The sequence below is a fragment of the Sinohyriopsis cumingii genome, chromosome 15, assembly GCF_028554795.1.
Source record: "Sinohyriopsis cumingii isolate HCF-2022 chromosome 15, ASM2855479v2, whole genome shotgun sequence".
Classification (NCBI taxonomy): domain Eukaryota; kingdom Metazoa; phylum Mollusca; class Bivalvia; order Unionida; family Unionidae; genus Sinohyriopsis; species Sinohyriopsis cumingii.
In genome coordinates, this window is record NC_142975.1 from 57,976,013 (window position 1) to 58,002,967 (window position 26,955).

The 26,955-nt window shown below is 34.0% G+C and overlaps 1 protein-coding gene across 1 annotated transcript in view; it reads right to left on the minus strand.

The window, feature by feature from the left end:
• LOC149781863 (uncharacterized) overlaps positions 1-26,955 on the minus strand; it is a 232,419-nt gene that overhangs the window by 9,873 nt on the left and 195,591 nt on the right. The window contains exon 2 of the mRNA XM_089936060.1: positions 15,026-15,322. Coding sequence (XP_089792186.1) covers positions 15,026-15,322 — 297 coding nt within the window. The remainder of the gene's footprint in view (positions 1-15,025; positions 15,323-26,955) is intronic.

Here is a 26,955-nt window from a genome sequence, read left to right on the forward strand (position 1 = left end):
TTAGCTTGACGGACTCAAGACCGAAAGGGTAAGGTTTTCGAATCCTGCTATCAACCTTAGTGGTGTGTCCTTCGGCAAGGCACTTTAATTCGATTGCATATGCACTAAATAATCTGCTTGTGTTGCTGTGCCTTAAAGCACCAATTAATCCATACCACCACATTATTGACTTATTTATACCAGCAGTATTGTGCTCATATACACTATCTAGGGTCACTGAGTTCTTATCAATAAATGTTGAAAAACTTTAAATTGTGTTATATACAGAAAAGTTATGACATAGGTGTAATAATCTAAAATATGGAAACGACAGTCGCCATGTGGTTATGGGTAATTGATCCTTTTTTTCGCTGCACGTTCTTCGAGTTTTGAATTAATCGCAGAGGACATCAAGCTTACTCGACAAATATTTTCGCTGAACCCAAATCAATATTCTTAAACAAACAAACATAACAATTTGACGTCAATAATATGTTATGGTAAAATTGTTATTATGCTGTTGTTGTTAAAAAGTATTTCATATGTCATAAAAAAGACTTAATCTTACTTTTTCATATGCGGATAGACGCAATAGCTCAAATACAAATTCATCGATTAACGATGCTTACGCACAACTTAGAATGTTGCGATAGTAACAAAGCTACTTTTGTATAAAAATATGTTTTGATTGCTTCTAGCTCGTGGAATATTTCACTATTTAAATCAATACATTACTCGAATGAACAATACATAATGGAATACATGTGTGGTTTGCAGTCCAACGTTAAACGCCAATCGACTCACACACAAACAGCGCACGATCAAATATGTTCAGGAGTAAATAAAAAGCAGTCTCGTTCAGCTTTGGTGCCTACGTCCCATTCTAAACTCACTATTCTTGTGTAATCCGTCTCAACATTTACGCTGTCTCTATCCGTCTCAACATTTACGCTCTCTCTAGATGTCTCAACATTTACGCTGTCTCTAACTGTGCTGATTGTGCTTTATTACCCGTACATTTATATCCTCGAGGCTGCATGCATATACCGCAAACCTAATTTTTTGAATGTTTTTTAAAATCGTATACATGATAGTTCTGCAACAGACTGGTATAATATTCCCTGTACTTTAATGAAATGTTAGAATTTCATCTACATTTATCAGAGTACATGTACATTGGAAATATTTCTTTCATGTGTAGAAACTAAACCATCAGTTACACATGTTACGTTAATAACTTTGCCATTAATGTCTAATGACAAGCGCACGTGATCATTTATTAGCAACTGTCAAATTAATTATACTGGCAGTAAAGTACTTGCTTATTTAATTTAGGGGAATGCAGTCTTTGCTAGTTATTAATCTATGTGAACAACATTTTTTTTGACCGTGTTCACTTCATCAGAAATAATTAGGTTCGCTCTTTTTGATGACTTGACGTTTTCGCTTAAAAGTACACACTTCTTTCTTGTTTTAGCTTAGAACGGGATCACGACCGGAAATAAATTCAATCCATCTAATTCGCTGCTCAGATGGCAGCGATTTTGAAGGAAATAGATTTTGCCTTTTTTTTTTATAAAACACTGTGTGTCATTTAATAAGATGACCGAGTTGATTAGCTTCCACAGATGGAGGGGATGTATAAAGTCAGTTCTTTGGTTCGTTCTCGTTATTCTTAAGGATGAAAAGGCCATCGTATTTAGCCAATAAAATTAACTTAAAAATGAACTTACTTAAAAAATTAGTTTATTCAACAAAAACGCCTGTCAGTTCACTCAAGTCATTCCATACTGTTATGTATATTTAATTTATATTGTGTGAATGAACCATGCACATAACTAGAATTTGTGCCTCACTGCGATTTGTCATGATTCTAAGAAGTAAACCAGATGTTTACTCGAATTTATGTCGAAGTCCTGGGACTTTCCGTTTCTGGGACTACTGTTGTGTAGCGGGTCAAGTGAATTATGTCTAGAAAGAAATCTGGGAAACAATTATCATGTTGTAAGATCAGTCTGTTGAATCACTTTCAGTTGTGTTCAGATATAATTTGAGCGGAACTATTTAAAATCATTCATTGGACTTACAAAGTAATCGTTCACATTATGGAGCAAAACCCTACTTTGGAATTACTGAAAACTCAGCAAAAGACATTCAGGATTACATCATTGTGGAACATAAATACACTGAAGTTTAATGGAATTCATCGGGAACATTTGTTACTTTTGGACTTGTGATATCATATTTAGTATTATTTGGGATTCACTGTACTGAAAGTGTCCCATAAATATTGTCACTTTGTAACTTAGAGAAATAAAATACTTGTTACTTTTATAAAATTTGCTCGTTTCACTTCCTTTCTTTACATAGTTTCGACCATAAAGTAGTGACAATATGCTCGTACTACTGTTTTAAAAGTCCTGGAGATACTGGTTTTCGTTCAATATTTCAATTAAAGAACAGCAACAATTAAACGTCTAGCGACTAAAACCGATTCAGTTTATTCAAAGCGTGAAATTTACTGGTTGGTGCAAAAGTTAACGTCTTATTTGAAGAGACAAATGTACAGGTCGGCGCTTTGCATTCCTGATTTTGGGATCTAGATCATTTAGAAACGAGGCAGTGTCAATTTGATTGGCTTGTTTACTCGCAACTCAGCTCGTGTAGGGCATGCCCAATGCTTAGCCTTAAACTGGTAGGATGCATCTTATGCTGAATTTATATTATACTGTTCAGATTTATTAACTTAAATGCGTGTTTTCAGAGGCCAGAGATGAGGGGGAATTACAAATCTGAATCGACTAAGCTCAAAGATGATTTCCCATAAGTGTATACTGACGCAAAATCATCGTCTGGAAAATTAACAGGGGGAAAGAGCACTGTATTATACCGCTAATTACGCAAATCATTTATCAATACAAGCGACAAGTATTGGTTTTGAAAGCTTCGAAAAGAGATGGCAAGACTGTTTCTTTAACAGAGCAGATAAAATCTGGTATTGCAAAGAAATGTGTGAATGCGCTTACTTGGAAACACGCACACGTTTAAAAGTACACCAATAGCTGCGTCAGAATGGTATTTGTATTTCCAACGGTTACTGGAGACAAAATAAAAACAAATTAAATTCTGTTGAGCGTTGTTTGAGAAGTAGTAATTTCAAGAATTTTATGCTTGCAGTAATAGTAGACATTTGATGGCAAATATGCATCTCGTGTTAAAATCTGGAAAGCCTCAAATCCAGAATGAATTCTGCATACAATTTTGATTATTTCCATTTGATTTTTTTTAAAAAGTCTTCTTAAATATTCTGTTAAGAGCAACATAAGCCATATTTCATGGTCTTCAAGCATCAGTTTACACATGTAAAAATGGTCTAAGCTTGAATGATTTCTGTTAAGAGCAACATAAGCCATATTTCATGGTCTTCAAGCATCAGTTTACACATGTAAAAATGGTCTAAGCTTGAATGATTTCTGTTCAGTTTGTAAAAATTCTGTTTAACGGTTTTAAGAAGTCAGTTGAAGTTTTATCTTTTAGCCATGACGTCTAAATTTGATGGCGTATCGGCATCATTCGTATAAACTCATGTCTTTATGCATGGGGTACTTTTTCTAAAATGCAGTCAAATTTTGTTCAGCGGTCACAGAAAAGAAGTTGTTTGAACGTTTTGTTTATTATATTTCGAGTGGCTGTGGCCATATTTGATGGCAAATCATCATTATTTTATCAGTTTACAATGCCTCGGTGCCAGAAATGCTTTCTATCGAAATCGTCCTAATTCTATTTATGGATTTAAAAAGAGTTCGATTCAAGGCGTTTCTATTTTTAGTAACAGCAGCATTTAACTTTATGTTTACACAAAATTTGCAAAGATATGAATGGCTTTACTGCCATAACCCATTTTTTAAAATTTGCTCAAATAAAGATAAGGGCTTGTTCAGAAGAAATCATTTTAAGGTTTGTCAGCCGTTAGTATCGGCGGACATATTTTGCAGAGATTACTAATATTTGTACAGATGTAAAAGTTCTTTAAACACGATGCGTAATGTCCAATTTGGTCCAGTTCTGCTAATCAAAATTTGATAAGAAATCATTTTAAGATTTTTATTTTTATTTTAGGTAACAGAGGCCATATTTTAAAACAGATCAATGTATTTGCAAAACTATTAAATGCCAGCACATACACTGTCGGAGTTTTGTCGAAAATGATCTTGAAATGGAATTTTTTAATAATTCTGCTAATGACATCTTTATCTGATGGCGCCTTGGAATCATTGGAAGAAATATGAGAGGTATCCATGCCAGTATCCTTTCTTGAAACTGTCACGGATAGCATCTATTTAATTTATAATATCGTTTTTTTTTTAAAAAGTCATTTGTGTTTACGACATTAACATTTAAATTATATTATTCAGTAGCTGGCTAGCACTGTAGTATATATAGTACATGTACACTACAGAACTCTTTGAGTTATCTCAAAGAAAACCTTTCAGTGAATCAGATTTTGTTGACCTGGTGCGTGTATAAAGACTATATAATGAGAATACACGCTCCACGTATTCTATTCTTCAGTCTATGCCAGTCATGTAAGAGTCGTTAAGAAGAAATAGTGATTAACGTAACTTTAAAGGACTTCAGTGATATTCCACGCCACAGAATTACCTAAAGTAAAACACCTTGATTTAGAATTTGGAATTATCAGTTGTGCTATCACGGTTACACTTAAACACATTAGCACGTTCATTTGGAATGGCTTTGGACAATTTGCGGATTAGTGTGAAATTGATAGCACAATTTAGGATAATATTTAGGAATTCATCAACCATAGGTTTATTTTAATTCTTTCACTTTGTTTGATTTTATGTTTTAAATACATTTATATTTTGGAAAACTGAATGATTGTTGAGTTAACATTGTCTTCCTACTTAAGTTTAGTTTCGCAAACATAATAAAACGTTGTTCAAATTATTTTCATCAGCTTTTGAGTCGAAGAGGTTTTAGCGTTGTGTCTTTTTGTTTGTATCAGCTTGAAAAGCATTCATGGCACAATGTTGAAATTGGTTTAGCGGTATTTCAACAAAAGTTGGTAAAAAAAAGTTATTGACGAACAAAGGGCCATGTCATAAATTCTCTTGGTCTTACAGGCAGGCTAGGTAAATAAAGAGATATTAAGGCCTTGCAAAAACCACAAAACAGACAACTTTAAATTTCTATAACACTGAATGATGTTTGCAGACCTAACATTATATATATATATATATATATATATATATATATATATATATATATATATATATATATATATATATATATATATATATATATTACTGTCTCCAAAATTACCTTAAGAGGTGCAACTAAGGAGTGTATCAGAGGGATTGCACTGGAAATTTAAATTATCGTTTCCTTTAAAGATCGAGATTTATGTATATTATACAAATCCAGAAGCTTTAAGCTGCTTGTCGAAAATCAGACATCGGGGTTATAAAAGTGTTCATCATAATTCAGGATGTAATTGAATTGAATTTCCAATGGCTCAGTAGCTGATATTTCAATAAACATTTAAACCCGAAATGAGGATTGGCAAAGACAGCTTACAATGTGCTTTCATTCATACTTGTGTTGTGTTAGGAATGCTAAGAATTCATGTATGTAAATTGCAGTGCAAGGGTCCAGAAAAACAGATCGAACAAAATTGGATTTTTATTCAAACTGAGCTGCTTGTCATGGTAAATATCCCCGAGATATTAAAGTTTTGCCAATCAAAAGTAGATTAAAAATAATTGTCTCAACATTATTTCATTAGTTCTCGATACTATTCAAAATAACATGGTGCAGCGCTCATTTTCATGGCGTCGGTCAGACGTACAATGCTTTATCCCAACCATTCATTACTGCTATTATTTCATTGATGTTTCCTATGTGTATTAATGATTAGTTTGTAATAGCTTTCAAAGATTTTTTCCCCAAAGAACTATTTCACCAAACACAGGGAAAAGTTAATCCCTGACCCGAGTACCACCAACATTCGTTATTGATGTTTGCAAAATAGTCATTTAAAGAGATTTGGTGACTTAGAGTAGACGACAGTTACATATTGTTTTTAGCTTCGTGAGATGTTTTGCGAATGTCTGCGAGTCAATGTGCGTATGGTTTGTACCTTGTAATCATTGAAGGCTTATTCATAAATTTTAGGTATAATCGAAAGAAAACTTAATTTATCAACGTTATTTGTGATTTGTTAACCGCAGTTTAGCAAATTGTTGTGAGATAATCTACAAACTGATATGTAGTCCAAGTGATTATGTTCCGACAAAACAATTCTAATTTCTTTGTCTGGCTAATATAAATAAAGTTGCCGACATCAACATCAGGGTTATTTTATTTTTACATCTGACATCTGACGTAAGATGTTTGAGTCAAATGTACAAGCCAAATTCTGCCTAGAACAAAACAGATCGACAATCGCTACGACTTCCTAAAACCCGGTTCCAAACTCTCAAGAATGATTTTATTAGATACTTGGATAAATCTATCGATTGGATAAAAACACAAAGAAAACGAGCAATTGACTCCCCCCTAAATTATAACCCCTTTCGTGCCGTATAATTCGTATATCCGTAAATTGGCATTCTAACAAAAACGTTTATTTTCAGCATTTATCATTGGCTCACGGCCCTGATCATGTAAATTCCAGAAATGTAGTCTATTTTAATAAGTAATGAATATTGCGCAACAATAGCATGCCAGAAATGCCTGTCTGGCAATTATCTCTTGCCAAGTTCCCATGGAAACCCGATGATGTTCTCAAACATTTTATACAAGGTGAGAGAGAAACGTTCATGTTTCTTTCTCTCATTTAAGGAAGGTGTACTAATTCTATTAAATAACGTAAGAATTTAACGAAGATCCTAATATAAAAACGGAATGAAATCATTTATAGCAAACTTTATGTTATCTTTACGTGTTCACTGTGATCCTTTTAATGCTTTGTAAGAGCTAGATATTTCCTACCTTTGTGCACTCTCTCCACGTTTGTATGATCAACAAAATATTGTTTTTAGAGAAGAAAATAAAGCTTTATTTGAAAATAAATTCCCTCTTAATACATCTGTTAAAAAGATCTAATCTAAATAAAAACTGGAAGGCGAAGAAAAGAACGAGTATCACGAATTAATATATATTTTGCTTCCATCGCTGCACATAAAATACAGACCAGCCACAAAGCTGAAATGTGTATTAAAAGCACAGTCGACATTCCATGTAATCAGAAAGGTAAGTTATTCGAAATATTTATGTACATTACATGGTTTAAAACTATGAGAGAACATGTTTCTTATTCAAAATAATAATAAAAACCTGCTCTAAGAAAAACAAAAGAAAGCAAAACAAATAAATAATAAATATATATAAAAAAATGTTTTAGAAACTACATAAAAATAAGCTATATTCAGGCGGTTTGGATTAAGGATCTTAGTCTATGAACAGTTTGGATTTCAAAATTTAGGTGAAGTTTCAGAAGTCCTTACAGCCTTGTTTTGATTACCAAATATAAAGGTCTATATTGATATTTTTATATTAGGATCTTGCATAAAATATGCCTTTGCACTGTCTTTGGATGTCCAAAGTTACGAAATCGTTCGAGACGAGAGATGTGTTGAGATGGCTGTGACTCTGATAAATGCAAGACAAGAGTGAGAAATAGCGAAAGCTTTAGTCGGATTCTTCACCCTAACATGAAATTGACAACGAAAACTAATGTGTTAATATAGAGCAAAAATTTGAAAATAGGATAATCAGGTAAAATTGTTGAAGACAAATTGAATGATGAAAAGGTATACTTACATCCTACATTAGAAAGATAAATTTTGAAATTAGAAAAAGGTACTAGTGGGTGATGATTTGTTTGATAATCAGATAGATGCTATATGGACGAGATCAATGTGTTGTGGTGGGTTTGAGGATCCAACTGATATTATAATTGTGTGAGATAGAGTGGATGAGATCTGTGGGAAGTGGTGGGTTTGAGAATAAGACTGACGTTATAATTGTGTGAGACATAGTGGATGAGATCAGTAGGAAGTGTTGTGTTGTGTTTGAGAATCAGATTCATGTGTTTATAACTGTGTGAGATAGAGTGGCTGAGATCAGTGGGAAGTGTTGGGTTTCAGAATCAGATGCATAATATAACTGTGTGAGACAGTGTCAGAGATCAGTGGGAAGTGGTGGGTTTGGGACTCAGATGCATGATAATAACTGTGTGAGACAGAGTGGCTGAGATCAGTGGGAAGTGTTGGGTTTCAGAATCAGATGCATGATATAACTGTGTGAGGCATAGTGGCAGAGATCAGTGGAAAGTGGTGGGTTTGAGACTCAGATGCATGAATATAACTGTGTGAGACAGAGTGGCAGAGATCAGTGGGAAGTGTTGGGTTTCAGAATCCAATGCATGATATAATTATGTGAGATAGAGTGGCTGCGATGAGTGGGAAGTGTTGTTTTCAGAATCAGATTTATAACTATGTGAGACAGAGTGGCAGAGATCAATGAGAAGTGTTGGGATAGAGAATCAGATTTATGCTAACAGAGTGGTTGAGGTCAATCGAAATAGCTAGAATAAATAAACATAGCCTGCTCTTAAGAAGTCTGGCAAACACAGTTAAAGCACATAAAAGCAAAATCAAGTTTTCTAATTTAATATCCCATTACCTGGATAATTATAAATACTTGTATTGAAGACTGTTGAAATAAGAATTCCAAAACCTATGGGTGGTTTTTGTGTTGTAGTCCGTTTTCGGTGTAAATTTTCTGATAGTCTTATTTTTTCCCCACGCTTTCGTTGAGAAAAGTTAAAATTCTCTCTTTACAATGAAGGTCTTTGGAGAGCATCAAAAGATACCCCAAAACTATTTGACTAAAATAAATCTATATACTAAGCCAGTACTTTTCGTAACAGCATAGTTGATTTGCTGGAAATTACAAAAGGTCATTTTTGTCTTCTGTTCTGATATCATATGCTGAACAACGAATACTTCTGCAAATTCTTGACAAAACGATCGAGCAAAAAATAAACAGAGTACGTTAATATTTTACCCATAAATCCCTGATTTATCCTTTGCATGGAAAATACATATGCTGAATTAATAACAGAAAATGTTTATTATCTTAATGCCAGACACGTCTTCATTATGATTGCAGGCTTTGCCTTGATGGATTTGTCATGTCTGTACAGTCGTATGGTTTACAGAGACTGGAATTAAAATATTTTCTAAACGTCATTGCTGAAAGGTTCTTCACAATGAATAAGTTTTGTTAGTATTTTTATTTTCCCTGAAAGCGTCCACTCATCACAAGTGTTACGTCCGTTTGGTCTGTATTTTGTTTTGACATTTGATCGTCAATAATTGGGAGCATGTAATAAAGACTTATTTTATAGCAAAGAAGCTCACATATGGGGGAGTATGGTCAAACATTAGTAGCTTTACAAAATGAAGTCATAACAAGTGCTGAACCTTAGCTACCAAAGTGCAATTATGTCTTTATTAAATTTCTGCAAGTTCTCTGATGAACTGTGTTATAATTGCAACGATTACAATAATGTTCAGATATACGCACTTTATGACATTACGCAAATATTCGATTTCTAAAATATTGAAATTTATATTAAGGGATATAAATGCATCATATACAATTCGTAAGCATTATGATATATTTTTAATGCAAAAATATAAACACAAAATCAGTGAAACAAAGTCTTGTGCTGTTTAGAAGTTTGCGTGCAACACGATGATTTATCCTGCCTCGCAGGTGGTACAGTGGATATGGTAAATGTCGAAATATATTGGTCACTGTATAGTTTCAAACGCATAACGGGGCCCCGAGTGGCCGAGTGGTCTAAAGCGCTCTCCGTTACGGATCACTGCCATCTCACCTCTGTCTGCGTGGGTTCGAATCTCGGATTCGGCCAATGTGGGTATGTGCGAAAGCTTGCCAGTAACTTCTCGTGGGTCGGTGGTTCTTCCCGGGGTTTTCCCGGGTTCTTCCTCCACCATTAATACTGGCCGCCATGTATAGACTATCGTGTGCTGAAAATGGCGTTAAATCCTACAACAACAACAACAACAACAAAAATCAAACGCATAACACCTGTCATAGTCGACAGTTGAAGCTATTTTATCGACACGATCATAATCGCGGAGTCACGCGTAACAAAGAAATAATGTTCCGTTTTATTTAACCTTATATTTTCAGCACCTTTTGTCTCAATAGTCCTTAATAACAGACGGCTGTTATGTGATAGGATCCCATAAAGTAATACTGATTTCACATATTTAAAGGTATTTTTGTATGATTTAGTATGTAATTTGTGTTGCCGTTAGCTATCTCGGCATATTATCGTTATGTTGCCCTTAGATATCTAGACGTAGTATCGTTATGTTACCCTTACCTATCTAGACATAGTATCGTGATGTTGCCCTTATATATCTAGACATAGCATGGGGATATTGCAAATATATATATAGATATAGTATCGTGATGTTACCCTTAGCTATCTAGACATATCATGGGGATCTTGCAGTTACATATCTAGACATATCATGGGGATATTACAGTTACATATCTAGACATATCATGGGGATATCACAGTTAGATGTCTAGACATATCATGGGGATATTACAGTTAGATATCTAGACATAGTATCGTGATGTTACCCTTAGCTATCTAGACATATCATGGGGATATTACAGTTAGATATATCGTCGCATTATCGTGATGCTACCCTTAGGTATCTAGGCATATCATGGGGATATTACAAATATATATCTAGACATAATATCGTGATGTTACCCTTAGCTATCTAGACATATCATGGGGATATTACAGTTAGATATATCGTCGCATTATCGTGATGTTACCTTTAGCTATCTAGACATATCATAGGGATATTACAGTTAGATATCTAGATATAGTATAAGGATGTTGCCCTTAGCTATCTAGACATATCATGGGGATATTACAGTTAGATATCTAGACATATTATGGGGATATTACAGTTAGATATCTAGACATATCATGGGGATATTACAGTTAGATATCTAGACATATTATGGGGATATTACAGTTAGATATCTAGAGATATCATGGGGATATTACAGTTAGATATCTAGACATAGTATAGGGATGTTGCCCTTAGCTATCTAGACATATCATAGGTATATTACAGTTAGATATTTAGACATAGTATAAGGGCGTTGCCATTAGTTATCTAGACATATCATGAGGATATTACAGTTAGATATCTAGACATATCATGGGGATATTACAGTTAGATCTCAAAACATATAATGGGGATATTACAGTTAGATATCTAGACATATGGGGATATTGCAGTTAGATCTCTAGACATATAGGGATATCACAGTTAGATATCTAGACATATCATGGGGATGTTACAGTTAGATATCTCGACATAGTATAGGGATGTTGCCCTTAGCTATCTAGACATATCATAGGTATATTACAGTTAGATATTTAGACATAGTAACAGGACGTTGCCATTAGGTATCTATACATATTACAGTTAGATATCTAGACATATCATGGGGATATCACAGTTAGATATCTAGACATATCGTGGGGATGTTACAGTTAGATCTTTATACATATCATGGGGATATCACAGTTAGATATCTAGACATATCGTGGGGATATTACAGTTAGATCTTTATACATATCATGGGGATATAACAGTTAGATATCTAGACATATCATGGGGATATCACAGTTAGATATCTAGACATATCATGGGGATATTACAGTTAGATGTCTAGACATATCATGGGGATATCACAGATATCTAGACATATCGTGGGGATATTACAGTTAGATCTTTATACATATCATGGGGATATTACAGTTAGATATCTGGACATATCATGGGGATATTTCAGTTAGATCTCTAAACATATCATGGGGATATTACAGTTAGATATATAGACATAGTATAGGGATATTGCCCTTAGATATCATCCGGATATTATTGTCGTTATCATCAATGATAGAACAGTAACACTTCAGCAAGTTAATACATTATGGCTGTATTAAGAAGACTTTATACTCTTAAAGTATAGTATCCTATGAGATAAGCATTTCCTCTTCTTTTTTTATAAATAGTTTTATTAGTCTGAGTTTCGTAACGGATCTACATGAAGAGTTTGCGTTTTGTACTGGATATGAATGTGTACATACAAATACTGATTCCAATTGTTGCTACCGTAAGAATTTAAAATGTTTGTGCAGGTAGCTGCTCGTTTTTGCACTTGCGATTAAAAAAAATGTAATTTCAAAAGTGGATGGAGTTAAATATTGTTTCAAATTTTGTCATTACAACTGTGTTTTTTATTATTGTGTGATTGACCTTTGTCCATAATTGAGAATATGAGTTTAGGACTATCTGACTAATGTCATTTTGTAAAACATTTGCAACTGGGTTTGAGTTCTAGAAACATCCGTAATGTCGACCTTAGAATATTCTAGAAACGAATTTTTTTTATAGTTTGATGGCAATTTCCATCGGAATGACAGACTATTCTTCAGAAAATGGTTATTGTGACATAGGTCGAGTGTGAAAACATATAAGCAGTTTGCATAATAATTATTATTCCTATTTAAATTTTGAAAGGAATTAGTCTTTTAGATGTATTCAGTTTAATTTGAGAGAATTTATTTATTAAATTATTCATTGCAATTAAAAAGTCCTTATCGACTTATGGGGACTAAATCACTATTCTGGGAAAATTGTGAATTCATTCAAGGACGTTCTGGATTATATAATTATGATACATCAATAAATTTAGCAAGAATTCATTCGGAACACTATTATTTTGGACTTGTGATAAAACGTTTTGGACCATTTGGGATTAAGTTCACAATACTGTAAGTTCCTTTTAAATTTTCACTTTGTATCCTAGGGAAATTCATTATTTATTTAGATGTTACGAAACCTTATGGTTTTCGCTCTTTTGTATTGCTTACAAATAAAACCATCGATTCGTAACAACAACTCACAATCAATCATGTATGGGTGATATGAATAACTGATTAAGAGAATATAAAGGAAGGAGAAATATGAAATAATATTAATGAAAAAGCGGGTTAAATATCCAGACAGATTTACTTAGGCATAGGACAATAATGGAATTTTTGAAATAATTTGCATTCTAGTTCTACTAGTGATACAACCATTAATAATCTAGTTCTGATATTGATACGACCATTACTAATGTAGTTCTGATAGTGATATGACCAGTAATAGTCTAGTTCTGATATTGATACAACCAATAATAATCTAGTTATGCTAGTGATACGACCATTATGTACCTAGCTATGTTAGTGGTACGACAATTAATCTAGTTAAGCTAGTCATACGACCGTTCAATATCTAGTTATGTTAGTGATACGACCATTAATAGTCTAGTTCTGCTAGTGATACGACCATTATGTACTTAGTTATACTGGTGATATGACCATTAACAATCTAGTTCTACTAGTGATACGACCAGTATGTATCTAACTATGCTAGTGGTACCACAATTAATATAGTAATGTTAGTGATACGACCATTAATAATCTAGTTATGTTAGTGACACGACCATTACTAATCTAGTTCTGCTAGTGATACGACCATTATGTACTTACTTATGCTAGTGATATGACCATTAACAATCTAGTTATGCTAGTGATACGACCATTATATACCTAGCTATGCTAGTGGTACGACAATTAATATAGTTATGCTAGTGATACGACGATTAATAATCTAGTTATGTTAGTGATACGACCATTACTAATCTAGTTCTGCTAGCGATACGACCATTAATAATTAATCATAGAAGCGTTTATTCCGTATATTCATATTTAGTTGATATGATTAACTGAAACTAAAATAATTTAGAGAACAGAACGGAAGGAGAAATATGAAAGCATATTAACCGAAAAGCGGGTTAAGTATACAGACAGATTTACATAGGTACAGGACAATAATGACATTTTATTTTAAAAAATAGCATTCTAGTTTGCTAGTGATACGACCATTACATAATTAATGTTAAGAGCGTCTATTCCGTAGATGACATTGTAATTAACTTACACCAATTTAGAGGAAGACTCAAAAAGTGGAAAAAATGTTGTTGCAACATATGAAATAATTCCGTGTTAATGATCTGCATGGGTACCATTATGTCAGTTCATGCAGACTGATTTTCTTTAATTTTCCCTTCTTTTGAATATTTGATAACAACATCACTCCAGTAAGAACATTTTTCCAGACCATAATATGGATTATTGCCAGCTATTTACCACATCTAAAGTGCCATTTTGGAATGAAACGTCACCTATTTTAGAGCGTTCCAGAAAAAAATACTTTTCGTTTCAACAACAATAAAACGAGTTCTTGAGAACACATTTGACCATTTTTGCTTTGGGAAATGAGGTCAATCTTGATGACCGTGACTGTCTGGAATTGCAGGAGGGGTTAAGTTTTAAGTGATTTCACTATAACAAACAGAATTCAAAATTAAGCGTCTTGATTTCTGAGCATGGTGTCGATACAATGGATTAAATATAAAATCAGCTTGCAGGAAGAACTCAATGTGCTAGTAATGAGAAATGAAAATATTGGAAGACTTAAAATGTAAAGGTGACTTACAAAATTTAAATCATGATAACAAGTCCAGGAAACATTATGTTCGTATCGTCTAATGAGTTCTACATGATAGGCTCACAAGTTACAGGCAGTGACCGCGTCATCAAAAATACCTTTTTGTGTAAAACGTAAAATAGAAATATAAAATCATTAGATAAAACGAAAGAAAGCATGAAATAAGAAAGTAGCTTCGTTTGACTCTTTTCGAAATTATATAGCTCTCTGAATATAATTTACGGTTTAAGAGTGGTAATATGGACTTTAAAATGCTGAACTAAATGAATATGATGTACAACCACGGAGATAAATTAATATGTTAATACCGTTCACTGTATATATACCTGTATTGTTCGTGTTAAATTCAAGTTCCTCACTCTTGTTGATAATGCCGCCTAAAGCTATGGTAACCATGTATAATCTGTAATGCTGAAAGGGAGCTAGTCTTCGAATCGTAAAATGTCGTGTATTTCCATCAATTTCATGTGAGACTGTATATCGTGCATGATCAGCCTCATCCAGGGGTTCATAAAAAATCTGGAAGCTTACAACCGAGGATGATGTCACGTCACATATCCATTGCAAGATGGCGGTAGTCCCCCTTACTCTGAGTGACAAGTTCTGTGGGCACTCTGTCGCATCTGGGAAATAGAAGAAGTCATTTAAAAAGATTGAAAACGCATCGATAGAAAGACTTAGGTTATTGTTTATTATTATTAAGGCGATATTTACAAATTTTCAAAAAAGTAAATCCTATTGAATTTGCCTTCGTGCAGCGATTTCGTTGGTATATTCTCCAAACTATAAACTGTGTGCTGAGTAAGTGAGGAATATTTTATACTAGCCTAGCTGTACACCGCAAGAAACCCTAAATTGTACACTGACATCAGAATAGTGCATGATATTACGGATATAATCAATGCATATTTTATTTTGATCTGTTGGTCGCATTATTAAAGGTTGCCATCATTATAATTTTAGTTTAGATTCTTAACTGAATCAAATCCATGAACAAATGATAGCACAATACCAGTAATTGTAGTGCAGAGAACCCGGTTATAAAAACTCCGCGTTTATTGTTCTGTAGAATTTAAGACATTGTTTCGCACCGCCCACCTAAATAGCTTTCACCTAGACTTCCACCTAGAAAGTAGTTTTCTTTGATACATTGTACATTTTGTCATCAGAACTGGCATTCCATCAGTAGCAACTCCAGTCTACATAAGTTATAAAAAGCAATAACCTTTGATTCCCACAGAGATTCCTGTCCCAGAGTCTGAAAAATTACAAAAATTTACTTAATTCTTGTAGCTGACGTGACACTGTTTAATCAGTAAATTTCCGTTTTGAAAAAGTTTAATAAGTTCAAACAAATATATATATATATATATATATATATATATATATATATATATATATATATATATATATATATATATATATAGGTAAAATACCGGATAATCCGAAAATATATGGTTAACTTTTAGCAACCTCTTTATGGTTTATTTATGTGTTGTATCAAAACAGACATAATTAAAGATCAATAAAAAATTTCCATAATACACTACTACTTTACATTTAGTTGTCATGTGTGATAATACAGTGTATATTAACAAACAAATCTCACATGTGCATTATTTTCCAGACATGGCGCCTTGCCTTTCGAGTGATAAGTTTATGCAAATATAGTCGAAATCGAGGCAAGAAAGACGTATGCAACACACTGTGCGAGCCAAAGAGATGAAAAACAAACTTAGAATAACAAATGTAGATGTACCAAAAACACAAACTGTTGCTACAGTGAAATTACTTAAGAATGGTTAATGTAGCCAGGTAATCTCTTCATATACAAATCAGAAATGCTCCTTAGTTAGTCATAGGACACAGCATTATCTAATATCACAATTTTCGTACATGACATTGACATAAACTGCTAAGTGGAACTGTGAGCTTTCAACGGTTCAAGTGATGACACAGTCCTCGCATATTCCGATAAAAAAGTAAAATTCTTGAGGGATCTGACCCTATTGGATATGAAATGTTCATGAAAATATTCATTTAAACTTTCACATCGATGGATGATATTTCGCACAAAATGAATGGAAAACGAAAAGCAGATTAAACGATCCTTCTAATATTGGCACCAAGATCGAAAACGTAACGTCATCCAACCGGAAGAGCCTTTTCATATTCGGAACCGTGTTTCACAACATTTTCATAACTTCACTTTGAAACTGTATTTAAATGATATCGTATTTCATCACATAAATCATTTAACCATTCATTTCTCAAATAAAAAATTCATTATTCGTCTAAGTTAGATAAATAAAATTAATATTAAATGTTAGAAATTAGTAGGTTGTAGTATGAAGGGCTACTCGAATCCGATAACTGGACGTTGACGGACTACATTTTCTAGGTCGGACATCTAAACTTTTCCAAAGCTCTAGCCTGGGACAAGTGCTTTTCCATATTTTTAAGCAAGTCAGTCAGGCGCTAATTTCACACTTTAATTTCTATTTTTATCTGGTCATTTATACCCAATGGGCACACCGAACTTTGAATCAAAATCCCAACTTAAACTGAAGCACAAACATACATAAAATCTTAAGCTTTTATCAAACAACCAGCACAGTGACCTCAGGGTAGAGGCCACTCTTCAAACTTAACTTGTGGGAATAAGGGATGGAAACCAGACCACGAGACAACTGTCTAAAAGGAGGGGAGTACTGAACTTTGACCCAATAACCTCAAGTTTGGCTAAATAGGAAACGTGTAAAGAACCTCTACAAAATTATAAAATCTTTATAATCATTCAATAACACCTTCAGACATTCAAACGTGTGTGTGTGTGTGTGTGTGTGTCAGGTGGGTGGGTGGGGGAATCTCTAAAGTTCTAACCAGCTATATATGCTGGGACGAACTTCGAGTTGCCCACAAAGAAAGAAAACAAGATCTTTGAATCGAGCTCCATTTATTCATTCACTTTCTGTGATACTACAGTAGTGATCATTGGCTGTCGCATGTGCGCTATTTCTGTTACTGCATGAATGCAATTTGGGATAGGCCACACAAGTAGCAGCCAATCAAAACACTTCAAACAAAACACATCCATTAACGACTTGGTTATATTGCGTTTACTGAACACATACACTCTAGAGCGGATCGCCCTTTGATATCAGTCCACTGAAGTCAATGTCATTCACTTAATGAAAGCCATTTTATCAACATAAGTACCCGCTGTCTTTATGAACTAATGACAGTAACGAGTCTTTTATTGTTTTAATTGATTATACTGAGGTTAGACTGCAGCGTGCGGTATTGTGTTGGAAGCGAAACAATTACGCTAACGCACGACCGGTGCTTGCATTTAAACGACATAATTCACATGAAAATGGAAGGATGGAACACAAGGCTGCCACATAATATGTGCTAAACATTCCTCAAAAGAGACATAAGCCACACTTGTAGCAGCAATACATGTCAAATATGACACAACTAAGAGACAAAGAAATGTTCAGCCACTTTAAGTTCGTAATTATCCATGACTCGAGTTCATCGACTCGAATGGAAACGATGATTTGCAGTTATTACAGACAATATCCCAAACAGACACGAGTTGAAAACTCGGCTTGTGTATTTGTCAATGGAACTGATAAATTCGGTATTTAATCAAGCAAGTATCATGGCAGTTTGGACCTCATAAAGCCTGTGTGCAGGTATGCAGGCCACAAGCTGGCACGTGCAGAAAATCCCTGAAGTCAGAGTTGCTGACTCTACAAAAGACCAATTTTAAAACTAAATATGAACAAGATGAAAATAAATAAGATGAGAACTCTCTTTAACGCAGCCTACACCCCAGCCCGATATGAAAAACCATTTTCTGATAGGGAATGCTCTGTGAGCTGCAGACTCAGGGCAACATACTTTTTCTGTCAATCAATCAAGTCTTGAGATTATCTGAATTCAGTAAATCACTTTCCATTCTTGCTGATGGAAGTATTAATGCTACCATAACGGAACAGCAGGAAAAAGCATATTTAAGATACCGGAACATTAACAATAACTAACAACTTAACCACACTGAAGAAATATATTGCTTGTTCATTGTTTCTTTTGTTCTGAATAATAGATTAAAATGCATGCGTCTCGTCGAATCTCGGCAAGAGACTGAAATTTTGGAACAAGTGAGTGAATTTTTCGAAACAAATGGTTGAAAAATATTTCATCCGCCATATCATCAGGTATTGTGTAATTCTTTGAATGTTTGGAAAAATCAATGCTTACCAATTTTATTCACGCTCCCAATGAAACAAAAAACAGGATTTATGTGAAATATATAACTATGCAATTGCAAATTTAAAGTTAATTTTTTGAGTTCTAAGTCAACGTGGAATTATAAAGACATGAGCCTCGTACAGTGCCGGATTACCAAACAGGATGAGTAAGCACCGGCCTATGGGCCCCACGCCTTTTAGGGGCCCCGCGACAGCGGATCAAAATAGTATTGATTTGATCTTGAAAGAAAATTACAATCAAGCTTTCTTAAATTGCTTCCAAAAAGATAGTAAAATGAACCAAAGAAACGAAAACTTACGTTAAAGACTCCTAATATTAGTTGTGTGTAATAAAACTGTTTTTTTTTTGTTCTATGGTAACATTAAAAACGTATTAGAAGATAATCGTCGAGGTGGGACCAAAGATTTCGACTGCCTAAGGGCCTCCACAGGGTCTAATCCGGCACTGACCTCGAATTTGGTGAACTGGAGCCCCTATTGATTACGTTGTTCTCGGAACCGTTACTTGCAGAAATCACAATGTGATAACACTGGCAAATATATCAAAGATTTCTTATTTTAATTTTAAGTGTCTGCTACACCAAAATGTCAACACGGTAATCATTATTTAGGACATCCGTCACTGTGCCGATTCATTTAAGAAGCAATTCACAACGCCACTCTTAACACACCGCTCTTGCCACACAGCATCGCTCTTGCCAGTCAAAGATAGCAACCTCACGATTATTCAAATCTCGCCACACACGTCCTTAACAATTCAAGAGAACTGTATAGATTTTTCATCAAGTGTTTATTATTTAAACGCATACAATGCAAATTATATGTCTTTTTAATCCGTTGAAATTAAAATATTGATTCATTCACCAAAATTTTCACTGAACATGAATGCTTTTTACCTTTCTGACCATATCATATACTTAAATGGATTCTAATTCTCGTTTAATGATGATGATAGTGAACTTTATTCTTAAATTTCGTGAATAATGATGAATAATATAAGCGTATACTACTCAGCAGACATGTGTTCACATCATGCATTGCTTTTTCACCGCGGGAACAATATTTTACACATTTATAATAAATTTAGAATTATGGTACAATTAGTGCACATAATCCGGGTATTTAATGAGAAAATGAAAAAAAGCAAACACAAAGGACGCATTAAATTCAGATTCCAGGTCATTGTTTGCAATTTTTGCATCCAGGAATGGTAAACCACAGACAAACACGCTTTTTTTATTGTGGGTTAAATGCCATTTTCAGCACATGTTAGGTTATGCATGGCGGCCAGTATAACTGGTGGATGAAGAACATGGGAAAATCCAGGTAAAAGCCACCTACCAAATGGACGTTATTGTCCAGCTTTCTCACATGCCCATACTGGCTGAACCCGAGTCTCAAACCCAGGCAATCAGAGGCAAGATGGCAGTGATCTGTAAAAGCAAGCGAATTGGACCATTCGGTCACCAGGGACCCTGAGAGATATGTACACATACAAACTAGTTTTTAACATATTGCAAACAAATTATAATAATACACTCGCGAAATTATTTGACATAGCTATAAATCTTTCATATGCATAACACTAATTTAAAAGACTTGACACAACGATAAATCTGTCAATTGCAAAGCACTCATTGACATAACGATAAGTCTCTCGTATGCAAAGCACTTATTTAAAACACTGGACGTACAGATAAATGTGTCGTTTGCAAAGCATTCACTAAACACACTTGACATAACGATAAATATATCGTCTGCAAAACACTTATTAAAAACACTTGCAATAAAGAAAAATGTGTCGTTTGCAAATCACTCACTGGACACACTGGATAACGATAAATATGTTTTCTGCAAAGCACTTATTGAAACACTTGCTACTTAGACAAATCTGTCGTCTGCAAAGCAATCATTGAACATAATTGACAACGACAAATATGTCGTCTGCAAAGCACTCACTGGACACAATTGACATAACGATAAATTTGTCATCTGCAAAGCACTTACTGAAAACACTTGCTGTAAGGACAAATGTGTCGTCTACAAAGCACTCACTGAACACACTTGACATAACTATAAATCTGTTGTCTGAAAACTCACATTTAAACGTTAAATATCTGCAAAGCCAGATCACGGTAATTAAAAATTACAAGTCTCGAGCTTACACAAACAGTTCTGTCAATGTCATTTGTATACATAAAAGTACTTACGAATATTCTTTTAATCTGACTAATTCTATGAAACAAGCAATACCGATTTTTGCACAGCGTTTCAAGTGAGATGAGAGTGATAATTCTAAGAATAATTAAATCTATTAATATATCATATAATTAGCGTTGTATTATCACTGTAAGATTTACGAAAGAAACAAAATTCGCATTTACAAAGCTGTAATATTATATATATATATTTACGAAATGTAGATGCGACATTAGGCTTGTTTTAACGAAAAAATATAATGAAAAATGACAGAAATGATGAATAAGTTTGGTAAATAAATTTTTTATCTTACTAGACAAAAATAATCTTGCTAGGCTTTACAGTTTTTGATTACTTTTTCGGCTGGTGAGCTCTATCATTTATATAAAAAAATTAATCATTGCTTTAAAAGGTTCGGCTGTTTGCCTGGAATGAATCTAATTAGGAGAGACTGAACTGGTTTGACTCGTATGCACTGACTGATGAAAGGAAAAAGCAATTAATGTTTGCTGATGAAACTCGATAGCTTCTAGAGTAATTAGCCACAAAACCCACCAATATATACAGCATATTTAAATATATATGTGCCAATTAATATATACAGTATATTTAAATCCATATGGCAACCAATATATACAGGATATTTAAATACATATGTGGCAATTAATATATACAGTATATTTAAATACATATGTGGCAACCACTATATACAGTATATTTAAATACATGTGGCAATCAATATATACAGTATATTTAAATACATGTGTGGCAATCAATATATACAGTATATTTAAATACATGTGGCAATCAATATATACAGTATATTTAAATACATGTGACAATCAATATATAAAGTATATTTAAATACATGTGACAATCAATATATACAGTATATTTAAATACATGTGACAATCAATATATACAGTATATTTAAATAAATGTGGCAATCAATATATACAGTATATTTAAATACATGTGACAATCAATATATAAAGTATATTTAAATACATGTGACAATCAATATATACAGTATATTTAAATATATGTGGCAATCAATATATACAGTATATTTAAATACATATGTGGCAATCAATATATACAGTATATTTAAATACATATGTGGCAATCAATATATACAGTATATTTAAATACATATGTGGCAATCAATATATACAGTATATTTAAATACATGTGTGGCAATCATTTGATCAATAAAGAGAGAATAATAAATGTTGTTGTGTAATTCTTCGTTCATTTGGGAGAATTTATCGTCTTAAGTTGTTTTTCCCAATTCTTTATTGCAATATTTCTTTTAGAAATACCACACAGCCATTATTGTGCTGCCGTTTCGCTATAAGCTAATGCAGATATATGAGGTTTGGATATTTTCGCAACAACGAACGAGCGGTAGTCCGCAGTCTGATGGGAAAAAGCATCCATACACGAATTAATGTTTTCCCTTAATATTGGGCTATTTAATCATGGGTTTCTAAAACTGTGGCTATAGAATACTACATTTATGTATAACCTGAGTGATAAACAACTTGTCTAATTTTTATTTAAATCAAGGTGAGCATATCACTGATTTTTCACCGAGTTTGTGGAATTTTAGGGAAGTGGTAATTTTGTGGATTGTTTCCCTTATTTATGAAATCTCTTTTTAATTAATGAGATCTCTTTACATGAATTCAATTAAATGACATGACGGTATTTTAGAGCACTGTTGTATGGACTATTCCTAACAAAATTATTTTTAATGTTTTGCATAAATAAACGAGTCTAAAATAAATAAAAATGTCTTTGCAGTCTACTGTATTATGAACTTGATATTTCATCATTATCGTTTGTTTCAATGAAAATAATGTTTTAAAATTATTGTACGTTGCATTCACTTTAGCAATTAAACTTTACCAAAATATTGTTAAATTACCAGCATCATACGTCTTCGTGTATCTATTATTTTCAAATCTGACGGAAAACCTTATTTTCTCACAAATATTCAAACATAATTTTCTATCCGTAGTCGGTGAAACAGGGCTCTCAAATATTGTTTGGAATCGATTAAGCTGTTTTCATGGCATTGAACGTCAGAGCTTAATTTGAATATAAACCAATATTTCTGTAGAAGCAGCTTATGATTTGTGTTGCAGGGATTCAAACACAGGAATCGTGTATTTTGATTTATTATACGCTCATTTTTTTCTCATTTAACTTTTCAATGTCAGAGTCGTTCAGTATTTTACGATACTGAACTCGCGCAACTTCATATTGCACACATAAAGGACCTACTTTATATTGTAAACAAACAATAATAATAATAATGAGGACTTTGTATAGCGCCTAATCTTTAGAAACTCTAAGCTCTTTACAACATTATGTTGTTGTTGTTGTGGGGTTTAACGCCATTTTCAGCACGATAGGCTATACATGGCGGCCAGTATTAATGGTGGAGGAAGAACCCGGAAAACCCCGGAAAGAACCACCGGCCCACTCTTTACAACATTAGACAACACCTATAAGATAAGAAACATAATAATATTATTACGAAAACAAACAACATGAAATTAGAAAAACATTAAAAAATAAAAAAAAAACATGCTGAGAATCTTTCAGGTAGGAAACATTATTAGGTCTTTAAGTTTGTTCTTGCAGTCGAAATAAGTGAGTTTTGAGAGCCCTCTTGAATGTGATCACTGTGTCTTTGTGTCTAAGTTCAGTGGGAAATTCATTCCACGTTGCTGGGCCCTGGTATGCAAAAGAACGCTGTCCATATGACTTTGTTTTCATAGTGGGAATAATGAGTATACGATTGTCAGAAGAGGAGCGTAAGTATCTTGCTGGTGTGTACACATGGGTGAGGTCAGATAGGTATGTTGGACTAGAGTCAGACAGTGAAATGTAGCACAGAGAACAAGTTTTGTGTTTGATTCTGGATCGAATGGGATAGCCAGTGTAGGGTACAGATCAGCGGGGAGGTGTGCTCTGATCGTAGTACGCTAAGTATGATCCGAGCAGCTGTGTTGTGAACTTTCTGAAGTTTCTGGAGTAGATATTAAGATGAACCAGACATAATTGAGTTACAATAGTCCAGTCTTGAAAGTACTAATGAACACACAAGTGTTTTAGTGGCATCAACTGAAAGATATTTGCGAATTGAGCTGATGCATCTCAGCTCAAGATATGCAGCCTTGTATATGTTCATGACATGTTGGTGCAATGTAAGAGTACTGTCCAGAGTAACACCTAGGTTTCGTACTGATTGTGTGAATTTAATGTTGGCGTTGCTAATATTTATTGTTTGAGGTAAAGGATGTGAATGAGAAAGTCTTTGTGTTGTGATCAGAATGGCCTCAGTTTTATCATCATTCATCTGCAGGTTGTTACAAGTCATCCATGATTTCACATCAGAAATGAACCTCTCTACACCTTGGATGGTAGCATCAACTTCAGTTGGGTGGCTAGATTTGTATATTTGGGTGTCATCAGCGTACAAATGGTGAGACACTGGATGATGATCTATGACACTTGAGAACGACTGAGTGTACATAATGAAGAGAACAGGTCCAAGAACAGACCCCTGTGGAACACCACAACATAGATCAACTGGGTTGGAGTGTATTCCATTTGCAGATACAATTTATGTCCTGTTGACCAAGTAGGACTTGAACCGCAGTAAGGCTGTATCCTGATTGCCAAATATATGCTGGAGACGGTGAAGTAATATAGCATGGTCTATTGTGTCAAATGCTGCAGACAAATCAAGGAGGGTGAGGACTGTAATATTTCCGCTATCCAACTCAGAGAGAATGTCATTAACTACTTTTAGAAGAGTAGTTTCAGTACTGTGGCAAGGGCGATATGCAGATTGTACATTGCTAAAAAGACTATTTGAATTTAGATGAGATATAAGCTGGGATAGAACAATCTTTTCTAAGATTTGTGACATGAATGGGAGATTAGAAACTGGGTGGTAGTCCTTTAAATCGTTATGGTCTAGTGTTGGTTTCTTCAGAGGCTTTACAATGGCAGTTTTGAAAAATGACGGGAATTCCCCAGATGAGAGAGAGGTATTAATAACATCAGTTAGTGAAGGCAATACTGGATCTAAGCACTCAAGCAGCAGTGATGTTGGAATTGGATCAAGTTCACATGACTTTGGTGCACTCTTCATCACGATTGTACGTACGAAATCCATAGAGACAGGTTCAAATGCTGCTAATGGTTGCCGCTCAAATTCTGTATCCCAACTGTATGGTGACGACGAGTCATTTGAAATTGTGGTGTCAAGCTTATCTCTAATGGTTTGTACTTTGTCAAAGAAGAAATTTGCAAACATGTCCGAAAGGTCGACTGGAGAGAAGGTAGTTGGAAGTGGTGTTGATTTATTCCTTGACATTAGCTTGTTAGTAATCTCGAAGAGCTCTTTGCAGCTGGAACTTTCCATGATCTTAGTAGTGTAGTGGGCTGATTTCGCTGCATGGACTATATCTGTAACATTCTTCTTAGCGACTAAAAAGACAATGAACGCAGATGGCTAGCCCTTTTTGTAAATAAATCATGTAGACTCACATAGTAGGCGGTTTACCTATTGGTTGATTACAGTTGTTTCTAAATGAACTAAAGCAGATGTTTCGTGGACTGCCACATGCCAGCTGCTTCGCTGCATTCTGCGTTAACTTTTTTGATACCATGTTTCGGATTTAGGCAAGAGATGCCAGATTTCATAAAATTGATGGGTGCCTACAAATAACATGCAAGCGACAAGGCATAAACTCTCTTCTTTAACCGGTAATAAGAATGGCAAAAATATTCTTACAGTTTTACACCTTGAATTTTCTTTCTTAGTTTTGCAAATCCGAATTACATGAGCCATGTCATGGGTTCACAAGCTTGATTACAGATTTCGGCATTGTACTGTAATTTTGACTATATTCCAAGTGCAATTACATCCTCCTTTCTGCACTTAAAATGAGATAAAAATTAAATTCCTTAGCGTCCTTTTGATAAATGCAATTGAAATGTGTCCCACATTATGATATCAAATATTGAATGACAGAACAGAAACACTTGCAGATGTCAACACGCTTTTCCTTCGCTATTTCAATCAGATGTATTTCATGTAGAATTTGCACAGATTGAATCCAGTCCATAATCACTAAATTTGGTAGAATCGACAAAGTACCAAAATCTATTCATTCCAGATCAAATGGAAAAGTTGTTCCAATGCGCATTCATTCACAATATGAATCTAAATTTCAATGTTAAGTAGACCAAAATATATAAAAGCAAGATGGCACTGAGGGCGACTGTACATCGTTACCAGTGTCTTCCCACATTCCTTTATTTTGTCTAACAATACAGGAAATCACCAAGAATACAAAAATAAATTAAAAAATCATTCATGTTGTATTTAGCCATAAATAAGATTAATTTGTGTATGAAAAACCAGTAATGGCTTATGCAAAGAGCTCACAAAGCCAATGGCCGTCAGTGTCGGTTATCTTCCGCTTAAAGGCGCCGATCTTATCACTCGGTGTAGTTTTCTTCATATCCCTTGTTGATTATGAAATTGTAAATGTCGCTTTTATTTAGTTTAATTTTGTAATATTATGCATAATTCGATAATCTCTATTCAGATTACAGCGGTATTTTGCTATCATCAAAAGTGCAATTTCATTTACTTCGCTTTAGTTTCTTGCTTTTTTCTTTTAACTCAAAGCTAAATTGTATCTTTTTATAACTACATTACGGTGGATTCATATCTTATTAAACATACG